At 37.8% G+C, this 24,512-nt stretch overlaps 1 protein-coding gene across 1 annotated transcript in view; it reads left to right on the forward strand.

Moving 5' to 3' along the window:
* Window positions 1–24,512, forward strand: part of UBN2 (ubinuclein 2) — a 57,760-nt gene that overhangs the window by 20,756 nt on the left and 12,492 nt on the right. Inside the window, exons 4-14 of the mRNA XM_042816398.1 lie at window positions 1,000–1,137; window positions 2,168–2,280; window positions 3,349–3,847; window positions 7,207–7,277; window positions 8,010–8,139; window positions 9,478–9,596; window positions 10,228–10,341; window positions 11,737–11,880; window positions 18,227–18,277; window positions 19,590–19,632; window positions 20,165–21,700. Of these exons, the coding sequence (XP_042672332.1) occupies window positions 1,000–1,137; window positions 2,168–2,280; window positions 3,349–3,847; window positions 7,207–7,277; window positions 8,010–8,139; window positions 9,478–9,596; window positions 10,228–10,341; window positions 11,737–11,880; window positions 18,227–18,277; window positions 19,590–19,632; window positions 20,165–21,700 (2,958 nt within the window). The remainder of the gene's footprint in view (window positions 1–999; window positions 1,138–2,167; window positions 2,281–3,348; window positions 3,848–7,206; window positions 7,278–8,009; window positions 8,140–9,477; window positions 9,597–10,227; window positions 10,342–11,736; window positions 11,881–18,226; window positions 18,278–19,589; window positions 19,633–20,164; window positions 21,701–24,512) is intronic.

Consider the following 24,512-nt stretch of genomic DNA (forward strand, 5'->3'; position numbering starts at 1 on the left):
TTGTTGGAACAATCTGAGCAGGCCAAGTGCACTGCAGAGTCCTGTATTAATGAAAACTAATCAGGAAGAAGATGAGCGTTGCTGTGACTATTTCCATTAAACAAAGTGTATAATCCAGGAAGTTCTTTATGCTTGTTTTACAAAAACAAGTTTGTCTATTGTTTCAGTTCTATTTCCTGGGTATCACAATATGCAGCTTTGCAAAATTCTGAAATGGTTTAGATTTCTTCCTTTGCAGAGTGATGGCTGTTCAGATTGTTATCTTTTTTGAAAACATGCAAAAAATGAGCTCTGAAAATAACTTTTTAATTATCAGTTGCAGATAACTAAAGGATCGGTTACAAATGTTTGAGTAACAGGAAGTGTTATTAGAAAACATCGTTAGCTTGAACTGTGCATTCTCTGATAAGATTGAAGGATATTCAGTGAAAGTATGACACAATGTGAAATCAGTAGAGGCAGTATTTTTACAAAGTGCGTTTTAAATTGGTGATGTTGCTGCTATGGATGTAAGGCTGTTGTAGGCAAAAACAATTCACAATGTGCTTACCTATTGCATGGACAAAATCAACTTGTAAACAGTGAAACTGCTCATAGGCAGGTGGTGCGTAGTTGTCCATATAGTTTATGTATCATGAGATTTTAGCTTCTTACATAAGGTAGCATGCTGTCAGAGATAGGAAGTTGGAAATACTCTCTCTAAAGGGACAAAAGGCCTCATGCCTGTCTTCACTTCCTTCAGAAAGCAGAGCTGTTTCTTTTTTTAATGTTGTAATCTTTTCTTCCAAGATCAAGGTGTGATTTTGAAAGTACAGGGATGATTCTGTGATATTAGTATTCTGTACCCTGTCCAGTGAGCTTTTTAATAGTATTGCTATCCTGATTTATGCTAGCAGGCAGTACTTATGTAATTCTGTATAGTTATTCATGTATAGGGAGTGGTAAATGAGCTACATAAACATTTGAAGTGATGATGATAAACTCTTTTTTTCATGCCAGTACGATGAATTGGTTCCTGCATCCCTGACAACCAAATATGGAGGGTTTTATATCAACACTGGTACCCTGCAGTTCCGCCAGGCATCTGACTCAGAGGATGATGACTTTGCAGAGGACAAAAAGCATAGGCCACCAAAAGTGAGTGGTATTAATTATGCTTTTTATACAGTGGGCAATGAATGAGGTGGGCATCAAAAAAGATTTGGTATGCTTAAATGCCGTAGATGAAGAGACTGAAAGCAGAGTGATACACGGTACTGCCTTATTGGCTGTTGCATAAGCACTTAGGAAATAAGTCAAGATGCCCATAGACTGTTCAGTCTTGGAAAACTAATTAGTTCAGGCAGGCTTACAGGTTGTGTTCATCCATCTTAAGTAAGTGACAGATAACTACTTAATTTTATAAGAATTTTATTCCCTAAGATGAAAACATAATTTTTTCAACATTGCTTTTCTAATTCTGTAGAAAATAGGATTTGAAATGTTCTTCATACTCAGAATACTAGTTAAAAGAAAATGTCTGTTAAAATAAATTCACAACATAGAAATAGCTGTGTTAAAAGGTGTGTGTGTATGTCTGTATGTATATCCTGCATGTTTCACAAAACGCATACTGTATTGTGTGCTGAACATTTTTTTCATATAAGCCCTATGGTGCTATGATTTGTATTTGTAACTTACTGCTGTGCTGATAAAGCAGCAGTGTTTTGACTGTTGCTGCATAACAACAGAACAGTATGAAGAGCTTTCCACCCCCACCTTTTCCCTCCACCATTCAGCTTTCCCAGTCAGCCTCAGAAAGTAAGCTAGGGATGGCCAAGTTTGGAGGGGAGACCACTGATCTGAATAGCCAGAAAGATATGCCATATTGCACTGTACTTAGCCATGCGACTGTGGTAGCAGAAGAATGGAGAGCTTGGTCTTCCAAGGTGGCTGCTACACAGAGAGGCTATGTGGCAGTCTACTTGTGCCTCAAAAAAAGTAGTGTTGGAGAATTATCAGTAACTGGTATTGCTGCTGTGAATCCAGTTTACTGTTTGCCTTCACACACATCAAGATATTTTTTTCTGGCTCCCAATTGGAAAGTGTAAAAGAAATTAGATGTTTCTTGCTATAAAAATGTTTTTTGATGGAAGAATCTTTGTCCTGTATTTAATTTGTTTTGTAGATAGCAAAGTTAAAAGAAAGTGAAGATCGTGGAATGAAGAAGCGCAAGCGGAAAGATGAAGGGATGGAAAAGGAGAAGAAGCCTCGGAAAATGAAAGTTCCTAAGCAGTTGGGGTAGGTTTCTTCCTTTAAATAAAATGTTGAATTGTATACAAACTGTGTTTCTGAGATTTTCATGCCATAGTGAGATTATCACAGTTGTTTAGGATTTTGTATTGTTAATTCATGTCTAATAGTTAATAGATTTTGGTCTGGGATGTTTTTGGTTTTTTTTTTTTTACATTAACATCCTCCAGGCTAACTTTCAGAATTTTGGGGGATAAGAATGAGGGAAAAAAAATCAAAGAAAAAATGAATTATGGAAAATACAGAAATTTTGAATCTGTGAAAAGTATTAACAATCATTCTTCTACCCGGAATTTTCTGATAGTAAGAATTACATCTTTGTTTTCTACCTTCTAAAGAAAAATAGCTTCCTATCCCTAGATTTCTATTCTGGGAAACTGTAAACATAGCTTGATTATTCTACATATTTCTTACTAATTTTTGTGTACTTTCCTGTGTTTTGAGGCTAGCATGGAAGGGTGATAGCCTTGTAAGATTATAGGATTTTTAATTGGCTTCTGGAAAACTGTCCTTGAGTGAACATAGTCTTATTGTAGATATTCAGTTGGCATTGAAAACCTGTTTTGTTTTTTTTTTAATGAAGGACAAGGACTGGGGGTTAAACGTTCAGTTTGAGTGGCATGTAAATGTTGAGTCTGCATGTAAAAATACTTACTGGAATGAATTTTTTACATACACGTGGTGTGCCTAAACTTTAAGTAACCTGCTACTGTTTTGGAGTCTGATAGGCAAGTTTGTGTTCTAGCAGTGTCAATCTAACTGTAAGTCTAACTTCAAGTTGAGAAGTGTAGATGAGCAGTGTAGCGTAAATGAACTTTTTCTTGAGGTATATGTAACATAGTTAAAAACAACAACAAAACAGAGCTTCAGTTGAAGATTGTGAAATCATATGACAAGCAGGAGTTTGAGGTAACTGGTGGAAGAGTCTGAAGATGGAAGCACTTGCTTACATCTGCTAATTTTTTTAAAAGTTCTAAACTTCCAGTTTTTTCAAGGCCTTAGTTACCTTTAACAAAGTCACGTGCCATTCTGATGAAATATTTCTTTCCTCTACAGAGTAATGGCCTTAAATTCACACAAGTCTGAAAAGAAGAAAAAGAAATTTTATAAAGACTCGCTCTCTCTGGCTGCCATGATCCGTAAATTTCAAAAGGAGAAGGAAGCCATGAGGAAGAAGGAATCTAGTCCAAAACCTCCAGTGACTATTGCGACCTCTACCCCTAGTAAAATTCCTTCTTCCTCTCTCAGTGCAGGAAATGATATCTCTGACTTGAATCTTAAGATCAGCGATCCTGTCCTCTCCATTTTTGGTAGCACAAATGAACGTGATCTCCTGCAAGAAACTGAAAGTGCCCTGGAGATGTTGGGAGACATTGACTTTGACAAGTTGCTTGATGGCACTTCTGATGGCAGCCCAGTATCTGAGCTGTCAGGAGAAAATGGAAATGTCACTCATGCAACCTACACCTCTCAGGTCATGACACCCAAGCAGGTGCCTGCCCTCCCAGAAGGTCTGCCTATGCTACTTGAAAAGCGCATTGGAGATCTTCGAACAGTAAGTATGAACTCAGTAGTGACGGCTTGCAGTCAAGAATCTGAGAGAAGGAGGAAGAATATTTAGGATCTGAGTTGTCATCCTTGAAATGCTGGTTGAAATGCTAAAAATGTAGCATTAATGTCAGTGGTTGTATTTATACTCAGATAAAAATGGACCTAGAGGGGATGCAGCTCAACAGTTGAGATGGTGTTTGTTTCACGGTGGAGACAAGTTTTTCTACTGAATCTTAACATGTTCAACAAATTGTAATGTTTTATTCCGTAATGGGAATATCACTGTTAATTTTGACTTGAATTACTTAAATTATTAATATTTATGAGTTTATGCTTCCCCACGAGTTTTAAAGAGGAAGCCTGGAAATACTGTTGTAGTTTACAATCTAATTCAGTCTGGAATTCTGTGTTTGTAACACAAATTATGTGAACTTCCCAGTTTAAAAGGTGGGAGTGCAGGGGTGGGAACTGAATGTTTTTTTATGAAATGTTGCAGTGGAGTCTCAAAAAATATTAACCAAAAACGATAAGTTCCCAGCTTACAAACATCCCCACAGCTTACTGAAAGGGCTCAGAGCTGTTAAGGTATTGTATGCTCCTTGTTTCAGTTGTGGATGTTATGTGAATGTGGAGAAGAAGATTGTTATTTGATTGTCCAGATTCTGATCTTACCTGTGCAGTTTTCCCTTACTCAGAATAAAGTGCAGCTTTTCCTTACTCAGAATAAAGTGCAGCTTTTCTTTACTCAAGAGTAAGTTTTATAGTCGTAGTTAAACTGCAGTTTTCTACATAGTGACAGACAGCAGCAGAGCTTGCTTTGCTGTTACTTAAACGTCATAGTTATCTTTACTCAATCTTAGCTGTATATAAACATTATAGAATATTCTTAGTTGTTTTAAAATGTCCATAGCTAAATATGAATAACGTGAGTGAGAGGATTGTCAGCCTTCAAATTTTCAGGTTAATTTTTCAGTAAGTTTCTAGCAAAACAGCAGTAGAACTGGGTTAGGCCAAAATTAAGGAAGTGTTAGCTGCCTGTCCCAGCTTCACGCTATGTCATTATAAAGCCCCATTCAGTTGGAAGAGAGGTTTTCCAAGAGAAAACTGAATTAAAGTTAATTCTATGGCCGTCTACTTGTGGTCACGTTTTCTGGAAGTTTGGTGCTGGCTGAGCAGAGCAATGCTACATGTAGACTCAGGGAAGAATAGGCTGTGTATTGACTTAAAGACTGCAGCTTCCTTCCCTTCTACAAATTGCCATCAACTGACAACTGACATGTTATCAGTGACAAAGGAGTAAAAAAAAAAAAAAAAAAAAGCTCCTTTACAGTTTTTTCCAGACATTTATCAGGTTCACATATTTAGTGCTCTTTAATGCAAAGAAAGGTAAGCTACGTTCCATGAATGGAGTTATGATATATCTAGGCAAGAGAGTAAAAAGATTTAGGAAGCTGCTGACTATATACAATGAAAGCTTCCTGATCTTCTTGTGTAAATTAATGTCTTCTAGTTCCCTAATTGTGTAATTCTGAATTACTGTGGCAGAGGACAATATTGCACACAAAGCAGGGAAGTAATAAAATGCCTGTTTTCTGTTATGATTGTAACTGTCAAGATAGTCTGTCTGTGGAACAAAAAATCCCAACATTGATAGCAGTGTTTCTTGACTCTGCTGATTTCATCCTTTTCAAAGACCAGAAGCACTGTTAAGTATGATAACATAACAATGAAATTGTTCTAAGATCTCTCAGGACTGGAAAGTCAAAACATCTTTCCTGCCACTTTATATAGACTAGAAGGTAATAACCTTGTGTTAATTATTCTTAAAGATACTGGATCTAAGACTTTCAAACTTGTCTTGTTGGTATCTTATCACTTGTAAACATCTATAACTTTTCTTGTTTTTTAGCAGAGAAACTGCTTCAGTAATCTTAAAACAGATAGTGCCATCCCCTCAGCAGATGACTTTACAGTAGGAGGTAGTGAGTGGAGTGCAGTCCTTACAGGAGCTAAAAAGCCTACAGTATATGTTCATGACTGAAATGGTAAACGATCAAAGACAGTTGTCTGCTTTACAGTTTCTGATGGAGTAACAGACTCCTATTTTACTGTGCAATGTAGAGTTCACAATCTCAGAAAATATTTTTTCTAACATAAGTGGGTCATTTACAAAGAGGAAGAACAGTAAGTATTTAATAGTAATGAAGGAATTTTGTCAAGTTAACACTTGCATTTATTTATAATATTAACCTATGTTGTCAGAAATTGCTAACTAAAATTCTTTAAAGACAAATTAGAGCTTTTCTCATTAGGCTGCTAGCCACATAGCATGTTGACTGCCCACAGTATTTGTCAGACAGTATGATGATTACGTATTTACGTAAATTTCTGTAAGGATGTACTTTTTCAGCTTCTTCAGATATTCACTCTCAGGTCCCATTGCTAGAATGTCTCAAGACAGTAAGCGTTGCAAGTTGTTTTTTGTGTTTTTTCTCTTGACTTCCATAGATCTTTAGAATGGAAAAGAGTAGAGAGTTTTTACTGATTTTTTTTTTTTTTTTTTGTCTTTTTGTTTTTGTTGAACGGTGCAGGGAATTGAGTTGGCATTTTTGTGGCTGCCATAGTTTGTGGACAGTAAGAATCAAGGCGAAAGAAACAAGGATAAAGGAATTCTACACAGGCATTCCTGAGAGACTAGGAAAAACTTCTAATGAAAGGAAATGCACACACGAGTTATCTTGCTTTTTTCCTTCCTTCCCAGACAAAATACTAAAGAGCTAGTAGAGAAGAAATTCCTGTTTTCACGCCCCAAGTCAAAAGTTGGAGACAATGCTCAACAGCACCAGAAAATGGGGATGACACTTATTCATAGCATACACAGTTCTGTTGTAGAAATCACATGGAAGGGTTGAGATGGATCCAAGAAAGGCTAGAAAGCTGTCACTGGGCAAGGTACATAAACAGAGGAAGAAACTAGGCCTTTTATACTTGGACGATGGTGATGTGTTGACAAGTCATACAGGCAGGAGCATCAAGCAATGCTGCTTTTTTTAAAGCCATCAGTACTACTGAGATAATAAAACTGCACTCCTTGTGTGTGTTTTTTTTAGGGTTATTGAAAAACATCAGCAATCCAGGCAGATTCTAAATAGAGTGATTGTGTGCACTAGAACAAAGAGTAATTTGAGTACGATTGTAATCTGCACCTTTTCTAAGTAGTTAAGAATAGTGGATTTTTTTTCCCTAGCAATGCTGTTCACTAAAAAATAAGAGTATGATATAGCTGTAAAAGTAAAGCTGCAAACGTTGAGATTAAAATGACATCTGTGAACTTCTGAATATTCTTTTTTGCTGTATTTTCAGGCTGCCAAGATGTTTGATGAGGAAGGCAGGAAGAAGTTTTTCACACAAGACATGAATAATATTCTGCTGGAGTAAGTGCTTATCTGTACAACCTTTCCTTTTTGGAAATGGGGTGAAAGGAAAAGTACAGAAGAGGAAGTATTGTTGAGTTTGTTCCAACAAAGCCCTTAAAAGTCAATGAAGGTAGATCAGTCTGAGCTAGTGATTAGGTAAAGAGACTAATATATGATACAATTCCTGTCATGACTATCTGTCTGTCTTTCTCCACTGTAAAGTGTTTTGTAGTGCCCTGTGTCCTTGACTTCATGTGTAAAATTCAACAAATTTGCCATTTTTTTCTTGCTGTCCCACATCTTCATAAATCAAAACACCTTTAGCTTTCATGAAGAAAAATGCTGACTCTTCCTATTCCATAATCCTTCAGCTAAGCATTTAACATACAGGGTTTTATGTCTTTAGTAATATTAAGTAATAAAAAGAAGTAATCTCTAGAAGACCGGCAGCCAAAATATTACCAATATTGACGTGAAACCGCAGGAGTAAAAAAAAATTTGGATAGCAGCATTCAATGTTGCTGGGGAAGTATGCATCTGAAAGTCTTTTTTTGGAATGGTTTCTTACCATTAAGACTACTTTTTTTTCTGAAAAGGTCGTTTAACAAATCTGACAATATATCCCAGGCTGCTATTTGAAGTATGCATAGCTAGAATGTTATGCATACGAAGCTTCATTAGGTTTTTGTTCAGTTGTCATCTTCATCTTGGAGTACCTCACTGGTTGGCTGTCTCTTGTTTGTTTGTCAGTATTGAGCTACAGTTACAGGAGATAAATCCTGCCATCCGCAATGGAGTGTACTCTCACCTTGAGGCTTTTGTGCCATGCAATAAGGACACACTGATAAAGCGTCTGAAGAAGTTACACCTCAATGTCCAGGTAACGGGGGGGAGAGTAGCTCCAGTGTGACTCGAATATGTAACAGTAAGGATAGAATGCAGCAGGGTAGAGCAACAGCCATTGTCTCAAGTAAAGGAAAAGATTCTGTATCTATTGCTAGATCAGCATGAATGCTTTTTTGTCTGCTCTTGTCACTACTTTAAGGACAAATATTTTAAGTATTTTGGATTTTCCTATTTTGGGAATTAAATGCTTTTGTATTGAAGGCTGGATAGTTTTACAGAGTAGATAAAGAGCAAGAGAACTAGAGAGCCACAATTACTGTGGTTATGACAGACTAAAAATTACTGTTGCGTTCATTTTTGTGTCAGGAAAAAAAATGAGTATATGGATTATAGATGACCAGCCTGTATTATTTGTGCATGTATGCTGCTTTTAAGTCTTACAAGTACTTTGCTTCATTTGCAGCTTCCTTCCTCTTAAAGAGTGTGTATTTATTTTGAATTAAAAAGGTTTCTATGGTCTGAAGGGTCTTTACATGGTTCTTTAGGTGAGCTTTAGAGCTAGATCTTGCAGAGGATCTGAGGATGTGAGAATTCAGAACCTGCTGAGTAGGAAATCAATTTCGTATGCTATTTCTATACTAAGCTTTAAGATATAAGACATAAAACAGGACTGAGAACACAAAGTTGGAAGATTATAGAATCATAGAATGGTTTGTGTTGGAAGGGACCTTAAATATAATCTGCTTCCAACCAGAATGTTCCAAGGTATGGAAAAGAATTTAAAATGCAAGGAAGTACGTATTTTTATTTCAATTTAATTTTTGAAATTCTTAATATCTGGAGACTAATTTAAATTCATAGTCCTTGCCTTTCAGGCACATAAAAAAAATTACTTCTAGTAATAATCTAATACATAGACAATTGAATACATAGATTTTGATCATTACTGAAGATATACTACAGAGTTTTTGGAGACTTCATTCATCATATACTTTTTAAAAAATATAAGTGTTCATCAGTCAAGTCATTTTGCTTTTTCCCCGAGGTTTTATTCCATATTTTGATTTGGAAGGATTATTAAATGAGATTGTTACAATGTTTTGGGATGTTCATGACTTGTTTCCTTGTGACTATCTTTCATCGTTTCTGGTCTCAAGACTACATTAATTGTATGAGAAATTTCAAATGCATGCATTAGTATTTCCAGTGTCAACTATTGCCTGCAGCAGTACTTTCTATGTGATGCTTGAATCCTGTTCTGTGCAACAGTGTAGCTTATTGGGAGTGTGAAAGAAACAATTTCAGAGAAATTATCTTAAGTTATTTTTATATTGCATCTGATAGGACTAATTTGGTGTTTCTTTTATGGCAGGATGACCGCTTGAGAGAACCACTGCAGAAGTTGAAACTAGCTGTCAGTAACGTCATGCCTGAACAGTTATGCAAATATCAAGAGGATTGTCAGGCCCGTAACCTAGCTAAGAATGCCAAGTAAGTATTTCTGGGATGTGCATGTTCACATTTTAGAGTTTACCTGTCAGCATGCCTCAGTGTCCTTCATTCTCTGAGCTCAGCAAAGCATTAAGCTCTAGCTGAGTTGTACGAAGTATATGGTATTGTTTCAGTGATGTCATCACCTGACTTCAGAAAGAAATTTCATTAACTGAATGAAATAGATTTTGAGAGAGAGAAATTGTGAATTGTGAGAAGGAGACTGGGCATAACCAATGTGCTGGGCTAATGAAAATAGGAGCATGTGTTCAAATTCATGATTCTTCTGTTTTTTTATATTTTAGTTGTTTCCTGCACAGTTAACTGATTTAGTCTCAGAGAAGCATTAGCAGATTGATCAGCATCTCTGCGTTTTCCAGGAGAACGCACTACATTAAACTTAGAGTCAGCATCCTTGGTGGGATCCATACAGTGTGTCGTCTTCACTTGTATTGGAGGATTGTGAAGCAGTGAGGTGTGGGGGTAGATAAATTGTTTGCCCTTTTGGGGAGGGTATAGCTAGAGTGTGAAGATAGATCCCTTTTTTTACTTAACGTCTAACACAGTGCTTCTTCAATGAAACATTTTAAATGTTGTATATCTATAAAGAAAGCAACTGTTTTAAATGTAGGTTGCAAACAGAAGATGAACGAGAGAAAAATGGATCAGAGGAAGATGATGATGAGAAACCTGGGAAGAGGGTTGTGGGGCCCAGAAAGAAGTTTCATTGGGATGACACAGTAAGGTGAGAAACTACATTTTCCACCAAGATTTTTTCCTGATCTCGTGTTAAAGTCTTGGCAGAGAGTGTTGTTACATAGCATTGTTTAATAAATAATCATGATCAGAAGTACATCTTTTTAAAAGTTTGGGGAAATGCTAAGAGGCAAAATAGGCAAGCTAAAGTGCTGCACTGTAAACATGCTTTTCTTTAACTTGAAAGGCAAGATCATCCCGTGCCCAACCCTTTTTTCATTGCTTGCTCATGTACTTTATCCAAACACAGGAGAATTTTCCTGGACACAGAACCATGGGCTTTTTGAAGCAAAGAATAGAGGTATAAGCAAAGTTGCACCTGATTATTCCACCATTCTGGGGGTGTCACAAAAAGCTGTCACACAGCGAGTGGTAAAACTTGGGCTACAATAGAACAGAGAGACAAAATCGGGTGTGCTGTTTGGGCAAGTTTCCCAGTCCTTGGGAAAGCCAGCATCCACACTGTGTGAATCTTAACCCATCCTGTCACGTTAGAACACAAATTCTGTAATCTCTTAAGAACAACACACTCATCTGAAAGGCTGAATTCTCCTTTCTGTTTCCCAGAGTAGCTTTTACTGAAAAATTAGATTATTTAGATTATTTGAAGAATAACAGGCTTTTAACCAGACAGATCCCTCTAATTTACTTGCTTATGCAAGTTCTAAATTGATTTTTGAACTGGTATAAATACTATTAAAGGGGGCTGTTGAACTTCTCACTTTGAATCTTTTTTTTAATCTATATTATGTTAAGATAACAGGGAAGCAAGTTTCATGGAATATATTATGTATACTATATATTTTTATGGGTACGTTTTGTATTATATATGCTGCTTTACATATATATAAATACAGCTCTAGCTGACCTGGTGCTGTGGTTTAACCAGGGTACTTGAAGGGATACTTAAAAATGAGAATTTTAATCTGTTTTTTATTTCATGAGGCTCAGAAGAGTCAATGTTACTTAGCTCCGTCCACTTTTATATTTTTAAGGACAGTATCCATGTCAGAAAGCGTTCTGTTGAAATAATAATTCAGGGCGGAATAGATTTCACATGCCTTCAGACATTATCTGTCTTAAATGCGATCAAGATTATTGTGAGCAAAGTGAGAGAAGATTTTTCAGTTATGAGGAAACAAAGATGTAAAACTAATTACAAAATGGTAGAAGAAATGAGCTATATGGTGTGCTGAGAGCAGGAGAACAGTTGTAGCAACTTGTGTGATCATTGATTTTTTTTTAATTGAAGTTAGTTGTTTCTATAGAAAAAAAAATTGCTTGTCAATGAACAGCAGCTGTACAGTATCAGTGTTCCTCATTCTATTTGTGCTGAGCTTTTGAAACATTGGGTTCAACATATTCATTGTATTCTCTTCTGCAGGTCTTTGTTGTGTAATCTTGTCAAGATCAAGCTAGGATGCTATGAGCTAGAGCCAAACAGAAGTCAGTCTGCTGAAGATTACCTCAAAACCTTTATGGAAACAGAAGTGAAACCACTTTGGCCTAAAGGCTGGATGCAGGCAAGGTAAGATACCTGCTTTTTATATCTATTCCTTTTGATGTTATTTTATGAACCTTATTTATTGTGATGGATTTAACTCAAAGGTGTATTTTTAATACTTCAAAATTGTCCATGGAATTGGCATATTTTAAAAGAATGAGTTTCTTTAGAAATGAAGTTTCTATTTTTTTTTTAGCTCCCCGTCTTGCAAAGATTTTTTTTTTTTTTTTTTCCTTGGAGATCTGTTTACTTTTGTCATCTGCTGGAAACTGTATTTGCTGAAGTTTGTAGTCCCTGATGCTCCTTTTTCTGGAGAAATATTGAGAGAAGAAAGAATAACTGTTTGGGAAGCTTTACCTTTGACGTAAAATGATAGAGAAAGCAGTGTTGCCTGTATGTTTTAAGCAGTCTGATGAAGCAGTGTTACAAAAACTTTGTAAGTTGGAATTTCAACACCAGATTTTTAGGAGACACTTAAGTTGTTGTGCTCTTATTTCTTGTATGTTATTGGGATGCTTTATGATGATGCAATTCAAAATATACCTATCTCTTGATCCATACTGACTTGAGAGAACAACTATGCAAAGGGATAGAAATGAAATGAGAGCAGTACCAGTTAATGTCAAATACAAATTTGACAAAGTTCTCAGGCATTATGAAGCGCAAGGAGAGAAACAAACACAGATGCCATGTTCTTTCCTTCTGAAGCACACATTGCAGAAGACAATCTTCCCTCAAATCTTGACCTAATTTTCAAAGCTAAATAATAGAACAATGCTAACAGATTTGCTGAGTAATACTTTAATTGCAGGTTAGTCAAATCAGCATTGAGTTGTGAAAACTACTTAGGTGTTTTGTGGAATAGTCAGTGTAGAAGATAAGGGTGCAATAAGCTGCTTGTTAAGTACTGCTGGAAGGAACAAACAAAATCTTACACTGCATGGCATACAGCTGTTTTATTTCTGCTCAGGAGTTTAGCTTTATGTGCTAAATTTGCTGATAAATGTACTGGTGAGAAGTCATCTGTTCTGGAGATTTTATTTAGTTGAGATGTGGAATCCTGGTTTAGATCAGGACAAGATACAGGGAGATCAGTGGTGATAGTAGTGAAGCAGTCAGATGATAGTGTGAGGTCATCCTAGAATACAGTGAAGCGTGTCAGAATTGTTAATTTGAAAGCCATAAATGGTTCTCTCCTATTCATGGAATAAGTGTGCTGTAGAGTTTCATAAGGTTTTAAACCAACTGTAAAAGTGGTTTCAGTAATAAAACAAACTGTCACCCCTCCCAAACAAACAAAAACAACAGAAAACACAAGAGCTGCCTTAACACCAGCAAGAGTTACAGCAAGAGTTAATTCAATTCACCAATTGTGCTGTTTGGATACCATAATTTTTGTGTTTACATACTGTTTTTTGCTGTATTTGAATTGAAGGATTGCTTTGAACACTGGTCATTGATTTTTTTACATCTAAATGTAATTTGCATATTACCTTCACGATTCTGCTTGATGTCTGAAGGAGGTACTACTTCTAGTTTTCAATCTTTGTATGTATGTATGTATTCTGGAGCACAGGAAGTTCCACACGAATGTGCTCAAGAACTTCTTTACGGTGAGGGTGACAGAGCACTGGAACAGGCTGCCCAGGGGGGTTGTGGAGTCTCCTTCTCTGGAGATGTTCAAGACCTGCCTGGATGCCGACCTGTGCGACCTGCTGTAGGGAACCTGCTTTGGCAGGGGGGTTGGTCTCGATGATCTCTGGAGGTCCCTTCCAACCCCCCTACAATTCTGTGATTCTGTGATATTCCCTACTTTGATCATAATGATAAAATCTTAATTCCAGGAAAGTACTTTCTGTTATTTGAAATCTTTATCTTGCTGCCTAAATAGGCTGCCACAGACAGTGACTGAACTGCACCAGTCTCAAAGCACAAATGTCAGCCATCTTGTTAAAACGTATTAAGCATAATGGTTAGAACTGGAACAGATTGTATCATCGCTTTCAGTACTTCTATCAGAAAGTTGCGTGTTCTGCGTGTTCATATATGCCACGGAAAGCAAAACGACTGCTTTTATTTTCAGTTCACAAGAAAAATAAAAAATAAAAAATAAAAAACAAGGATGTGTGTGGTGTGCACCCAGTGCACAAGCTCTTACAATGGCTTCTGATAAGGTTAAAATAAGTGTTTGCATAATGTGTGTGTTCAAATCCTTATCTATATACGTATATCCACGCAGAATGGCTTTTACCTTCTAAAATTGAAGTTGCTTTCATGGAATGGCTGAGGTTAGAAGGGGCTTATGGTGCTCATTTTGTACAACTCTCCTCCTCGGATTGGACAAGCTAGAGCCCAGGATCATGTTCAGATGACCTTTCCACTGCCTTTCTGGGCAGTTATGCATGGAAAAAGGAAAAGCAAATATTTCTTGTAGCATTCAGTAATAGTTCATAATGCAGCATCTCTAGTTCATATGCTGGATGAACATCTGAGATGTTGGGATAGGGACTCTCATGCTGAAGTTTTAATATTTTTGAATCTTTATATCTGGCCTTGAGTGAAAAGGAGCTATATAAAATAGGTAGGGGGAAGGTATGTCATGTTAACAATGACCTACTATGTATTTTATAAAGAATGCTTATTAATCAGAGTAGGGCTATAGCGTAGAATTTTGTGGGCTTAAAATGAAGGAAAATTTTTAATTTGCAAAGTCGACTGTATTAAGTAGTTTGCTCTGAAAGCCATGCCTCCTATTCATTTCCATGGAAAGTACAACAGATGCAAAGACCACAATAACTCTATTTGATGGAACAAATTCGCAACTACAGAGCAGTATTTTTCAACATAGTCACCACTATTAGCCAATTTGTGCAGATGGGCTGATCAAGATGTTCTTCATTTTGTGGTGTGACAGCTGGGCATGACCATCCAGAATGTGGCTAGTCCTTCATGTTGGTGTTGTCACTCCTGAAACACACCACCCACTGCCTCACCATGCTCACATCCATTGTTTGGTCTCCATAAATGTTCAACAAGTATCTATGAATGTCAGTGGGTGCGGTTTTTTCTGCATGGAGGAATTCAGTGACACACCTTTGCTTCATAGACACTTCTGTATCAGACACCATTTTGTCAGCCTGTCTCTCTGCTGCCACCTGCCACATGGCAGCAACATGTAACAGAATGTTGGTGGGACGGTTCAGCTTCTATTGCGGGACCAACGGCATCTGCCTCTAGTGTCATGAGCCAGCATGATGTAACAAGGAACACTGGTTTCGGAGCAGCCCTCATATGTTCCCATTGTTCATAGTAGAAGTATGAGGTAAGGTATCAAAGACAACTTTAAACTGTACCATGTTCATCTGTTGACGTGTGTCGTAACTATGGTGGTTCTTTCTCATATTATTTTTCTATGTGTAAAATTTCCATTCTCTACCTGATGAGACTGTTTTACAGATATTCATGGATTTAGAGAAATTCTTTTTATCCTTAAGGACTTCAGAACCTTTTCACATAATGTTGATGTATTCTGCCTAGACTTTAGCAAAGCCTTTGACACTGTCTCCTACAGTATTCTTTTGGAGAAGCTGTTGGTCCATGGCATAGACATGTACCCTCTTTGCTGGGTAAAGAACTGGCTGGATGGCCAGGCCCAGTGAGTAGTGGTGAATGGTGACTGGTTATGAATGGTGTGTCAGTACCTTTATTGATGAACTGGATGAGGGGACTGAGTGCACCTTCAGTAAATGTGCAGATGACACAAGTTGGGAGGAACTGTCAATCTGGCAAGGAATAGGAAAGCCCTACAGAGGGATCTAGATAGCTGTGCTGAGGCCAGTGGGATGAAGTTTAGACATGAGGAAGAACTTTTTCTCTCAGAGAGTGGTCAGGCACTGGAATGGCTGCCCAGGAAGGTGGTGGAGTCGCCGTCCCTGACAGTGTTTAAGAGGTGTCTGGATGAAGAGCTGCGAGACAGTGCTTGTGGTAGCAGTGGTAATGAGAAGACGGTTGGAGTAGATGATCTTACAGCTCGTTTCCAACCTTGTGATTCTATGATTCTATGAAGTTCAACAAGACCAAGTTCTGAGTCCTGCACTTTGGCTGCAGTAACCCCAGGCAATGCTACAGGCTTGGGGCAGAGTGGCTGGAAGACTGTGTAGAGGAAACAGACATGAGGATATTGATCAGTGCATGGCTGGACATGAGCCAACAGTGTGGCCAAGAAGGTCAGTGGCATCCTGGCTTGTATCACAAATAGTGTTGCCAGCAGGAACAGGGAAGAGATCATCCCCCTGTACTCAGCTCTGGTGAAGCCACACCTTGAGTACGGTGGTCAGTTTGGGTCCTTCACTACACGAAAGACATAGAGGCCCTGGAGTGTGTCAGAAGGAGGGCAACAGAGCTGCGAGTGGTCTGGAGCACAAGACTTATGGGGAGTGGCTGAGAGAACTGGGATTGTTCAGTCTGGAGAAAAGAAGGTACAGGGGAGATGTTACCGCCCTCTACTACCTGAAGGGAGGTTGTGGTGAGGTGGGGGTCAGTCTCTTCTCCCACATAACTAGCAATAGGACTAAAGGGAATGACCTCAAGTTGTGCCAGGACAGGTTAAGGTTGGATGTTGGAAAAGCTTCTCTGGAAGACTGGTCAGGCACTGGAATAGGATGCCTAGGGGGGCAGTGGGGTCACTGACCCTGGCGGTGTTCAAGAAACACTTAAATGTTGTACCAAGGGACGTTATTTAGTGGGAGATGTTGCTGATAGCTGAACAGTTGGACTGGATAATCTTAGAGATCTTTTCCAACCTTGGTGATTCTGTGATAATGTGACTAATTTGTTTGTAAATGGATTGCATGCTAATTCCATGTCCTTTTAAAAATGCCTGTAATATAAATATATGCATGCTTAAAGGAAGCAAAAAGATCAGGAAGTCTTTCTTGGAATTCCCAAAGTTTCATCTTCTGAGGGATGGTCTTGCAAGTAGTCTTGCAGCACACTTATTTCTCAGAGGTCAAGCAGTACAGTTGAAGTCATGTCAGAGAGGCAATGTCATACTGACCTCTCTCATCAGTTGTTATAGCTAAATATACAAATGCAATGGACAAATTGTTTTCTAAGCATGTTCTTGCTGCCTTTATTTGTACTGGATCCTTGACTTCTTTAACAGAGGCAGTTAAACTTTGTCTTGAGCCTTTAAGGATAACACTGCAAATTACTGGTGTCTCACATGCCCCAAAATGAAAAAGATCAAGGAGCAATCAAAGCAGTGGGCAGGAGACACGAGGAGAAATGCAGCTGGATAAGTCACTGAAGCATTGAGTAGGGAATGTTCCTTTTGTTTCCTGATGTTCTTCATAGACGGTGCTGTACAGATTTGGAGGTTGGTATGGTGAATGAAATGTGAAAACTGAATGTGAAAAATAAGCCATTGGAAATGTAACAAGATTGTGTTAATGCCTTCTTGCCAGATTGCATGAGATCTGTGGATACTTGGATTTTTCATAACCATTGCAGCTCTACAGGATGTTTTCAGTGGTGAAAAGCTCTTGTTTAGACAGCTGTTCATGTTGTTAGTGATAACATGATGAAGTGATGTAGGAAAACTAGCATCTAATTCACTGAAGCAAAGAGGAAGGAGTTTTTGTTAACTCTCTGTTTATAGCTGCATTTAAGTCACATGTACAGGGAAGGAATTGTTCTCACTTCACTGAGCAGGAGTCGATCATGTGGGAATAAAACCACATAAAATGTTAAGATTATCATAGCAACTCTAACCTTTCATGAAGCTGTGTCAATGACTGTGGTAAAATATGAGAGTAAATGCAGAAGTCACAGGAATGGTACACAATGGCCAGTACAAAATACTGAAGGCTAATAGACACAAGCTTGTCTTGTGTTCTGACTTCTTTCTACATTAAAACAAACAAACAAACAAACAAACAAACAAAAAAAAACAACAAGAAAGCATTAAAAAAAAGCAAATACAAAACTCATACCTGTGATCAATTTGTGGACGTGCAATGAGAGGAGTTTAAAATAATCCTTTATTTGATATTTGAAGTAGTCTGCTAGCTTTTGAGATCTGACAAGTCAGGACTTCTTTCCTGCTGGAGGACATAGTACTCCATTATTCCAGTACACTTCTGCTTGGCCATTGAACGAAGTATTTTGAATATAAACATAACCATTTTTTTATTTAGCATTTGTTTTTGTATGGCTGCCAGCAACTGCATTTTGAGAGCAGTACCAACTGCTTTAGAAACCAATAACAAAAGGTTTCTCTGAGAATACAAAGGTACTTGAGAATTAGCTGGTCATGTTCTGTCTGTCCCTATAGAATCATCTTATGTTTCTTTTCTCACTACTCTTGCAGGATGCTTTTTAAGGAAAGCCGGAGTGTTCACAATCATCTCACTTCTGCTCCGTGAGTATTGACAGCTCATTAACAGCTTCAGTACATAGTATTTCTTTATGCTACCTCTTCTGGGGAGAGAAGGGAGGTATTTTGGGATTTGTTTGAAGACAATGTTCATAAATGTTTGATTGTTTAATTTAGGTTTACACTTGAAATACAGTATCACAAGAATGTTCTAACTTGGTTTTGAAGTGGCCAAATGACTTATGTGGATATTTGTGGACTAACGCTTTTTCCTTAAATTATTCCAAAGCACTCTACCCAGCAAAATTTAAACAGTGTAGCATAGTATATTGTATCCAGTAATTTTTGCTCTTTTCCTCATAAGTCTTTGTAGTCACAGTAGGTTTTGTATCTTAGTGAAATTTTACTTTCAGCATTTTCGGACAGTGCTGTGTCCTTCTTAGGAGTTCAGCCCTCATTCAGTAAGAGCTCAACCATTTATGGCTTTGAATACTACCAAACGATAACTCTCATAATATATATGATTACGTAGAAAACATACAGTGTTAATGGCAAAACTGAGTCAGAGTCCACCTACAATTTTTTTTTATAGTTGCTTAGAATAGGAGAATAAGAGCTGTGAAGCGTTAATCTGTTTATCTTTTTGAGGAAACAGAATTAGACACAATTTGAAACGTTGAAGCAGGCAACTGATAGTCCTCTGTACTGTCTTTGCATGCATAAACTGCCATTGGTGCTACAATGTCCATTTGCACTGAAAAAAAAAAAATAATAATAATAAAAAAAAAATAAAACACCTGAGAACTCGTTAAATGGCTCTTTGCAACAAAAGGTAGTTAGAACTATTTCACAGTGGACAAGCGATGAAAGCCTTGGAGGAGAAAAAAACTGGTTTTGTGATTTGAAATACAAATGGGAACGTGAAGTAAACTACTGCTTTGGTGACAAAAATAAACAACTCAGCAATAAAAAGTGAAATTTCATAACCTTTATCCTTTATTGGTGATTTTCATTTAGATAAAGCTCTGCTGAAAGAAGCTCCTGAGATTGTGAGGGACTGAAATGCCCTGAATTGAAAAATTACAAAAAAAAATCTCTTAAGTTGATATACATCAGGTTATATCAGTAATTCAGTAAGTTTTGCATCTAATTTACATACAAAGGCAACAACAGTAGTTCAAAGATATTCTTGTTATTTCCCCAAGTATGTTTTTAGAGATTTTCTATTTTAAGAGTGCTCTATTAAAAAAGCTGGAGCTAAGTAGTCATCCTCTTAGCTTATTGGGATATAATCAGGGTGGCACTAAAACTGTTTGCCTTTCTGTCTTCTGACGTGTGTTTATTTCCCCTGCTTTAGGGCAAAGAAGAAAGTGATTCTGGCACCTAAAGCCAAAGTGAAGGTAAATGCCTTTTTACATATCTGATTTTTATATGACCTTTTGGTACAGCCAGTTTTCTGCCTCTGATCCAGAAAAAAATCTATCAAAAGGGTTCAATCAGAAAATCCTACCTTAAGGAAATGCTGTTAGAGCTTATTGGCTGGTAATCATATGGGTTTTAAACCATAAAATACAAGAGATTATCTGCATAGCTTCATAATATTAAGCTATATGGCTTTTTGAAAATTGATTATGAAGAAAGTAATAGTTCTATTAAAGTTCTAGCAATTTCTACCCAGTGATCAAATTAGCATTGCAGCATAGATTGTTCTTAACCTTGTAAAGCAACAGTGTGAGATTTTAAAATACAGATATTAAATTCACACACAAGGCATCAGTATATCATAGATATCCTAATGTGAAAACTTCAGTAGTAGATTTTAGGTTCCTCTGAATGTATAGAATAATAGTATCAAACTAAAGAAGACTTTGAATCTACTCTAGAAAGGCTGTTAAACTTTTCTTTTACTTGTTTTTTTTTTTTTGTTCTTAGGACTCTAGTCCAAAGAAAGAACAGAAAACCTGTATATCTTCAGTTAATTCAAGTTGTGTTACTGCATTGAGTGCCGGTGCACCTGTCTGCACCCCATCCAGCTCTAGCTGCACACCAGCTCCAGAGACCATCTGCTTGGACGACTCACTGGATGAAGACCTTTCTTTCCACCCGCCCTCACTGGACTCTATTTCTGATGCTCTTGCAGTTATCAATAATGGTGCCAAGGGATCTCCTCTTGGGTCTGCTATAGAGACACCAACATCTAGACCTCGCCCTGGGCTGAGGGAAGAGAAACTGGCAAGCATTATGAGTAAGTTGCCTTTGGCAACTTCTAAGAAAGTAGAGCCCGCTCAAACACCCCACTCATCAAGTCTTATTGCTGGTCACACAGGGCCAGTACCAAAGAAACCCCAGGACTTAGTTCACACTGGTATCTCTTCAGGCCTTATTGCTGGATCTTCAATTCAAAATCCTAAAGTTTCCTTAGAGCCTTTGCCAGCCAAGCTACTTCAGCAAGGACTACAGAGGTCAAGCCAGATCCAAGCTGCTGCTGCTTCTTCACAGACTCATGTTTCTTCCTCTAAAACCCAAGCAGCTATTTCTACCACCTCTCAAAGACCCAAGGATGCTAACATCTTGGTATCATCTTCTGAAGTTCAGGGTGGTTCTTCAGCATCACAGATGACAAAGGTGCACCAGCATTCAGCTGTACAGCAGAAATATGTATCTCCTTTACAAGCAACTATTAGTAAATCACAGACAAATCCAGTGGTGAAGTTGAGCAGTAATCCCAAACTGTCTTGCTCATCGCCAGTCATCAAAGCTCAAGAGAAGTCTGTAGTGTATCGCCTGCCTTTGTCTAATCCCTCATCTGGAAGTGGCTCTCAAGTATCTCACCCCCTGGTTTCTCGGACAACATCCAGCACCTCTACCTCTAGTAACTATTTAGCCAAGGCTATGGTGTCGCAGGTTTCTTCCCAGGGTTTCAAGCCTCCCTTCTCCATGGCTGCCTCTCCCAAACCTGCTGCCTCTCCCAAGCCCACTGCATCAAAGCCCTCTGTGACACCTAAGCCCAATGCATCCCCTAAGTTTTCATCTAAGTCCACCTCATCCCCCAGGCCTGCAGCAACACCCAGTTCTTCCAGTTCAAGTGCACTAGTTTCCCAGAGTAGTCACTCCAGCAACACTCCCCTACATAAACAGACCAGTGGTGTAAATATCAGCAGGCAGTCTCCCACAATGAATTTGCTGCCCTCTAATCGCACCTCAGGCCTTCAGCCTGCAAAGAACCCTCAGGCTTCTTCAAAATTACCCAACTCTTCTCCTTCTGGAACTGTTGGTAAAACTAATTTGGGTGGAGTTGGAATGAATGTACCTGCCAGCAGAGGCAGTAACCTTAACTCAAGTGGAGCTAGTAGGACTAGTCTGTCTGGGGGAGCAGGAAGTGGAACACAGGGTGCTACTAAACAATTGTCAACTCCACACAGACCATCTTCTGCCTCAGGGTCTCCAGTTGTAGCAGCCAGTGTGCAGGTATGCATCTGAGTTTACATTTAAATCTGACATTAATATTTATCACACGTTGTAAACATTCTTTCTTACAATATCTTGTTTTGAAAATGAATCGTAAACTTAATGCTGACACTTCACTAAGTGTAAATGCTAATATGGATGAAGCACTTTCACAACAGTGAATAGGTATTTCCAACTGATGTAAAATTCAGGGATGGGATGGAAGGAATCCTCAGTAAAAAAACTGTTGGTCTGCAGTAAGAAATAATTTATCTTTCTTTAAGAGAGCCATATAAAAGGTGAGCTTTGTACGGCCATATTTTCAGGGTGTGCAGTATTGCCTTGCATTATTGAATTTCTGTATTGTTGCCTACTTACCTGTAAAGAACGCTTATATATAAAGTCTCTTAGACAAGCCTTGTGATTGGTTTACAAAGCTGGAGTTCAGTTGTTTGTGGTTAGACTATAATGCAAGGCATGTATTTAACAATGTAGAACCTTTTTAAGCATTTGTGATTCTTAAATATATATTTTACTTTGTAGGATCTAATCAAACTGAACTAGAGGTTTATCTATATGTAAAGATAATAGAAAAGACCTGAGAGAACTTGTGCAAAACTTCTACACTGGAGATTAAAAAAAGAAGGCGTATAATACGAATGTTTTGAAAATATAATCTTCTAAAACCCATGCAAACATATTATTTGCCCAGAAAACAACCTACGTTATGCATTCTTCTTACTGGGAGTAATTTAATTACTGAGATGATTTGAAGTATTCCTCTCTTTTTATAGTGCTCTCTCTATTGTGAAGTCTATGCAACTTAAGTTGAGAAAGATGATATCAATGTAAATTAAAGTCAGTCTATAGCAAGCTAGAAAAATGATGCATTTTTCTGAATGATGTACATAGCTATTGCATGGCAGTGGTACGTACTCAGGTTTTCATAATGCTTTATAATAATCTTTTAGCCCGTTATTTTTTCTTAATGCAGCTGAAAAAGAAGAAAATGATTTATATGAGGTATTTCTGTGGTCTTTTACCCTGCCATACCTTGGAGCAAATGGGGTGTTTGACAGATTCTGATACAGCCTTCTCCTTATTTTTGGGTACTCTGAATGGAGGAAAAAAATGAAAACCCAGCCATACATGCCCTATATAAGGTCCACAGAGGTACCACAAGCAGTTTACAGAACAGCTAAGCTTAAATGTGGTGCAATTTAGGTACTCTAGAAAGTGCCTGGACACAAACAAGGCTGCAGTGTATGGTCTGGGGATGATTTTTTTGGTGGAATCCACAATATCCACTAGATTCAGTTGTTGTGGTGTGGAAGAAATTGCGGAATGGTTGTAGTCATTCTTAAAGTTGATGGACGTAAGAAATGATTAGTATTATGTGAATTATGAGATCAGTTTCTGCAAACCTTGTGCAGTTTTAGGCAAATCATTATTTTTATAGAGACACTGATCACTTGGATAATGAAAAATGCATCTTGGCAGACAGTGATGTTGAAGAGAGAGGCTGCTGGGAATGTGGTGGATAATCAACATGAGTACATACTGTAATACAATAAAGTGTTCTGGCATATAGAAGGAGGAAATCAGCTAGAGGAACTGAATTACGTATTACAAAGTTAATAATTGTGACTTCACATGTTTTGTTTTTTTTTTTCTTGACACTTTAGAAGTACTTTGGTAATGTAAAAAACTTTGAGAGAGTTCTCAGAGGAGGATAAAACATTCACTAAGGGTTCCTTCGGTGCAGACTGAGGCTCAGTCAGTGCAGTATATTCAAGAGAAGATGATAATCAAATAATTACCCAGTCAAAGTACACTGAAGGAAGAAAGATTTGTGATAATAGGACTTGTTTGGCCTTAAAGACTTGCTGGGTAATATGTAGTAAGAACTTAGTTACCCTTCTTAATACATTGCAAAAGACTGAAAGTGAATTTCCATTAAATGTTTAGGTATTTCATTCCTGTTTAAATCAGATGCTACTGGTCTGTCAGATGAGGATAGTACAGAAGTTGCTTTTTAGAATATCCTGGTCTACTTGCATGGATGATCAAACTAATATGATTTCATGTGATGGCAAAAAGGTGTTTGTAACTAGGAAGAGTTTCCAACAAGCATCTCCCTTCTTTCCCACTTGATTGGTACAGTTGCTAACTTGGATATAAACTTGCACCTGCTATAGCTCCTCAAAATTTTAACAAAGTATGTTATGTTGTATTTTGAGAACATAAAGACAAAATAATGTGAGATTGAGCAATTATCTTATTTCCTGAAGCTCTACCTATCATTCATACACTTGAGCAGAATACCGCTTAGATTTCTAAGGGTATTACTGACTCGAATTTACATGACTGAGGTGCTAACATAGTTGAGATGGCACTTCAACTGCAGCTCCTTTATGGCACTCTCTGTGAGTACTTTCCCTCAAGTAAACAGGTTCTTGACAGAACACACTAAAAAGCTCCTTTCTGGTTTGAGGTTTTTTACAAAAGCAGAACTGTAAGAGATTGCTGCATGGCTTTTATTTTGTTGAACAGTGAAGATTACATAGTGAACAGTTGCCATTTTGTTGTACACGGGCTTAGTGTGAAATTAATACATCTAAAGTGACCAAACATGTATGTTCTTACAGTGTTTTCATCCACGGTTTTCTACTTGTGAAATGAAGTCTTAGCAGCTGTCACTCCTAACATAGCCAATAGAAACATTTCTTATCAGAGTCTGCTTTCTATTTGCTTGCGTTCACAAGGATACGATTTTAAAATGTTGTCTCAAGCAGCACTAACCTTTCTTTAGCAAGTTTCATGTAAACATCTT

Source organism: Centrocercus urophasianus, unplaced genomic scaffold, assembly GCF_019232065.1.
Source record: "Centrocercus urophasianus isolate 14NV4802_14NV808 unplaced genomic scaffold, USGS_Curo_1.0 seq_15, whole genome shotgun sequence".
In the NCBI taxonomy this organism is placed as follows: Eukaryota; Metazoa; Chordata; class Aves; order Galliformes; family Phasianidae; genus Centrocercus; species Centrocercus urophasianus.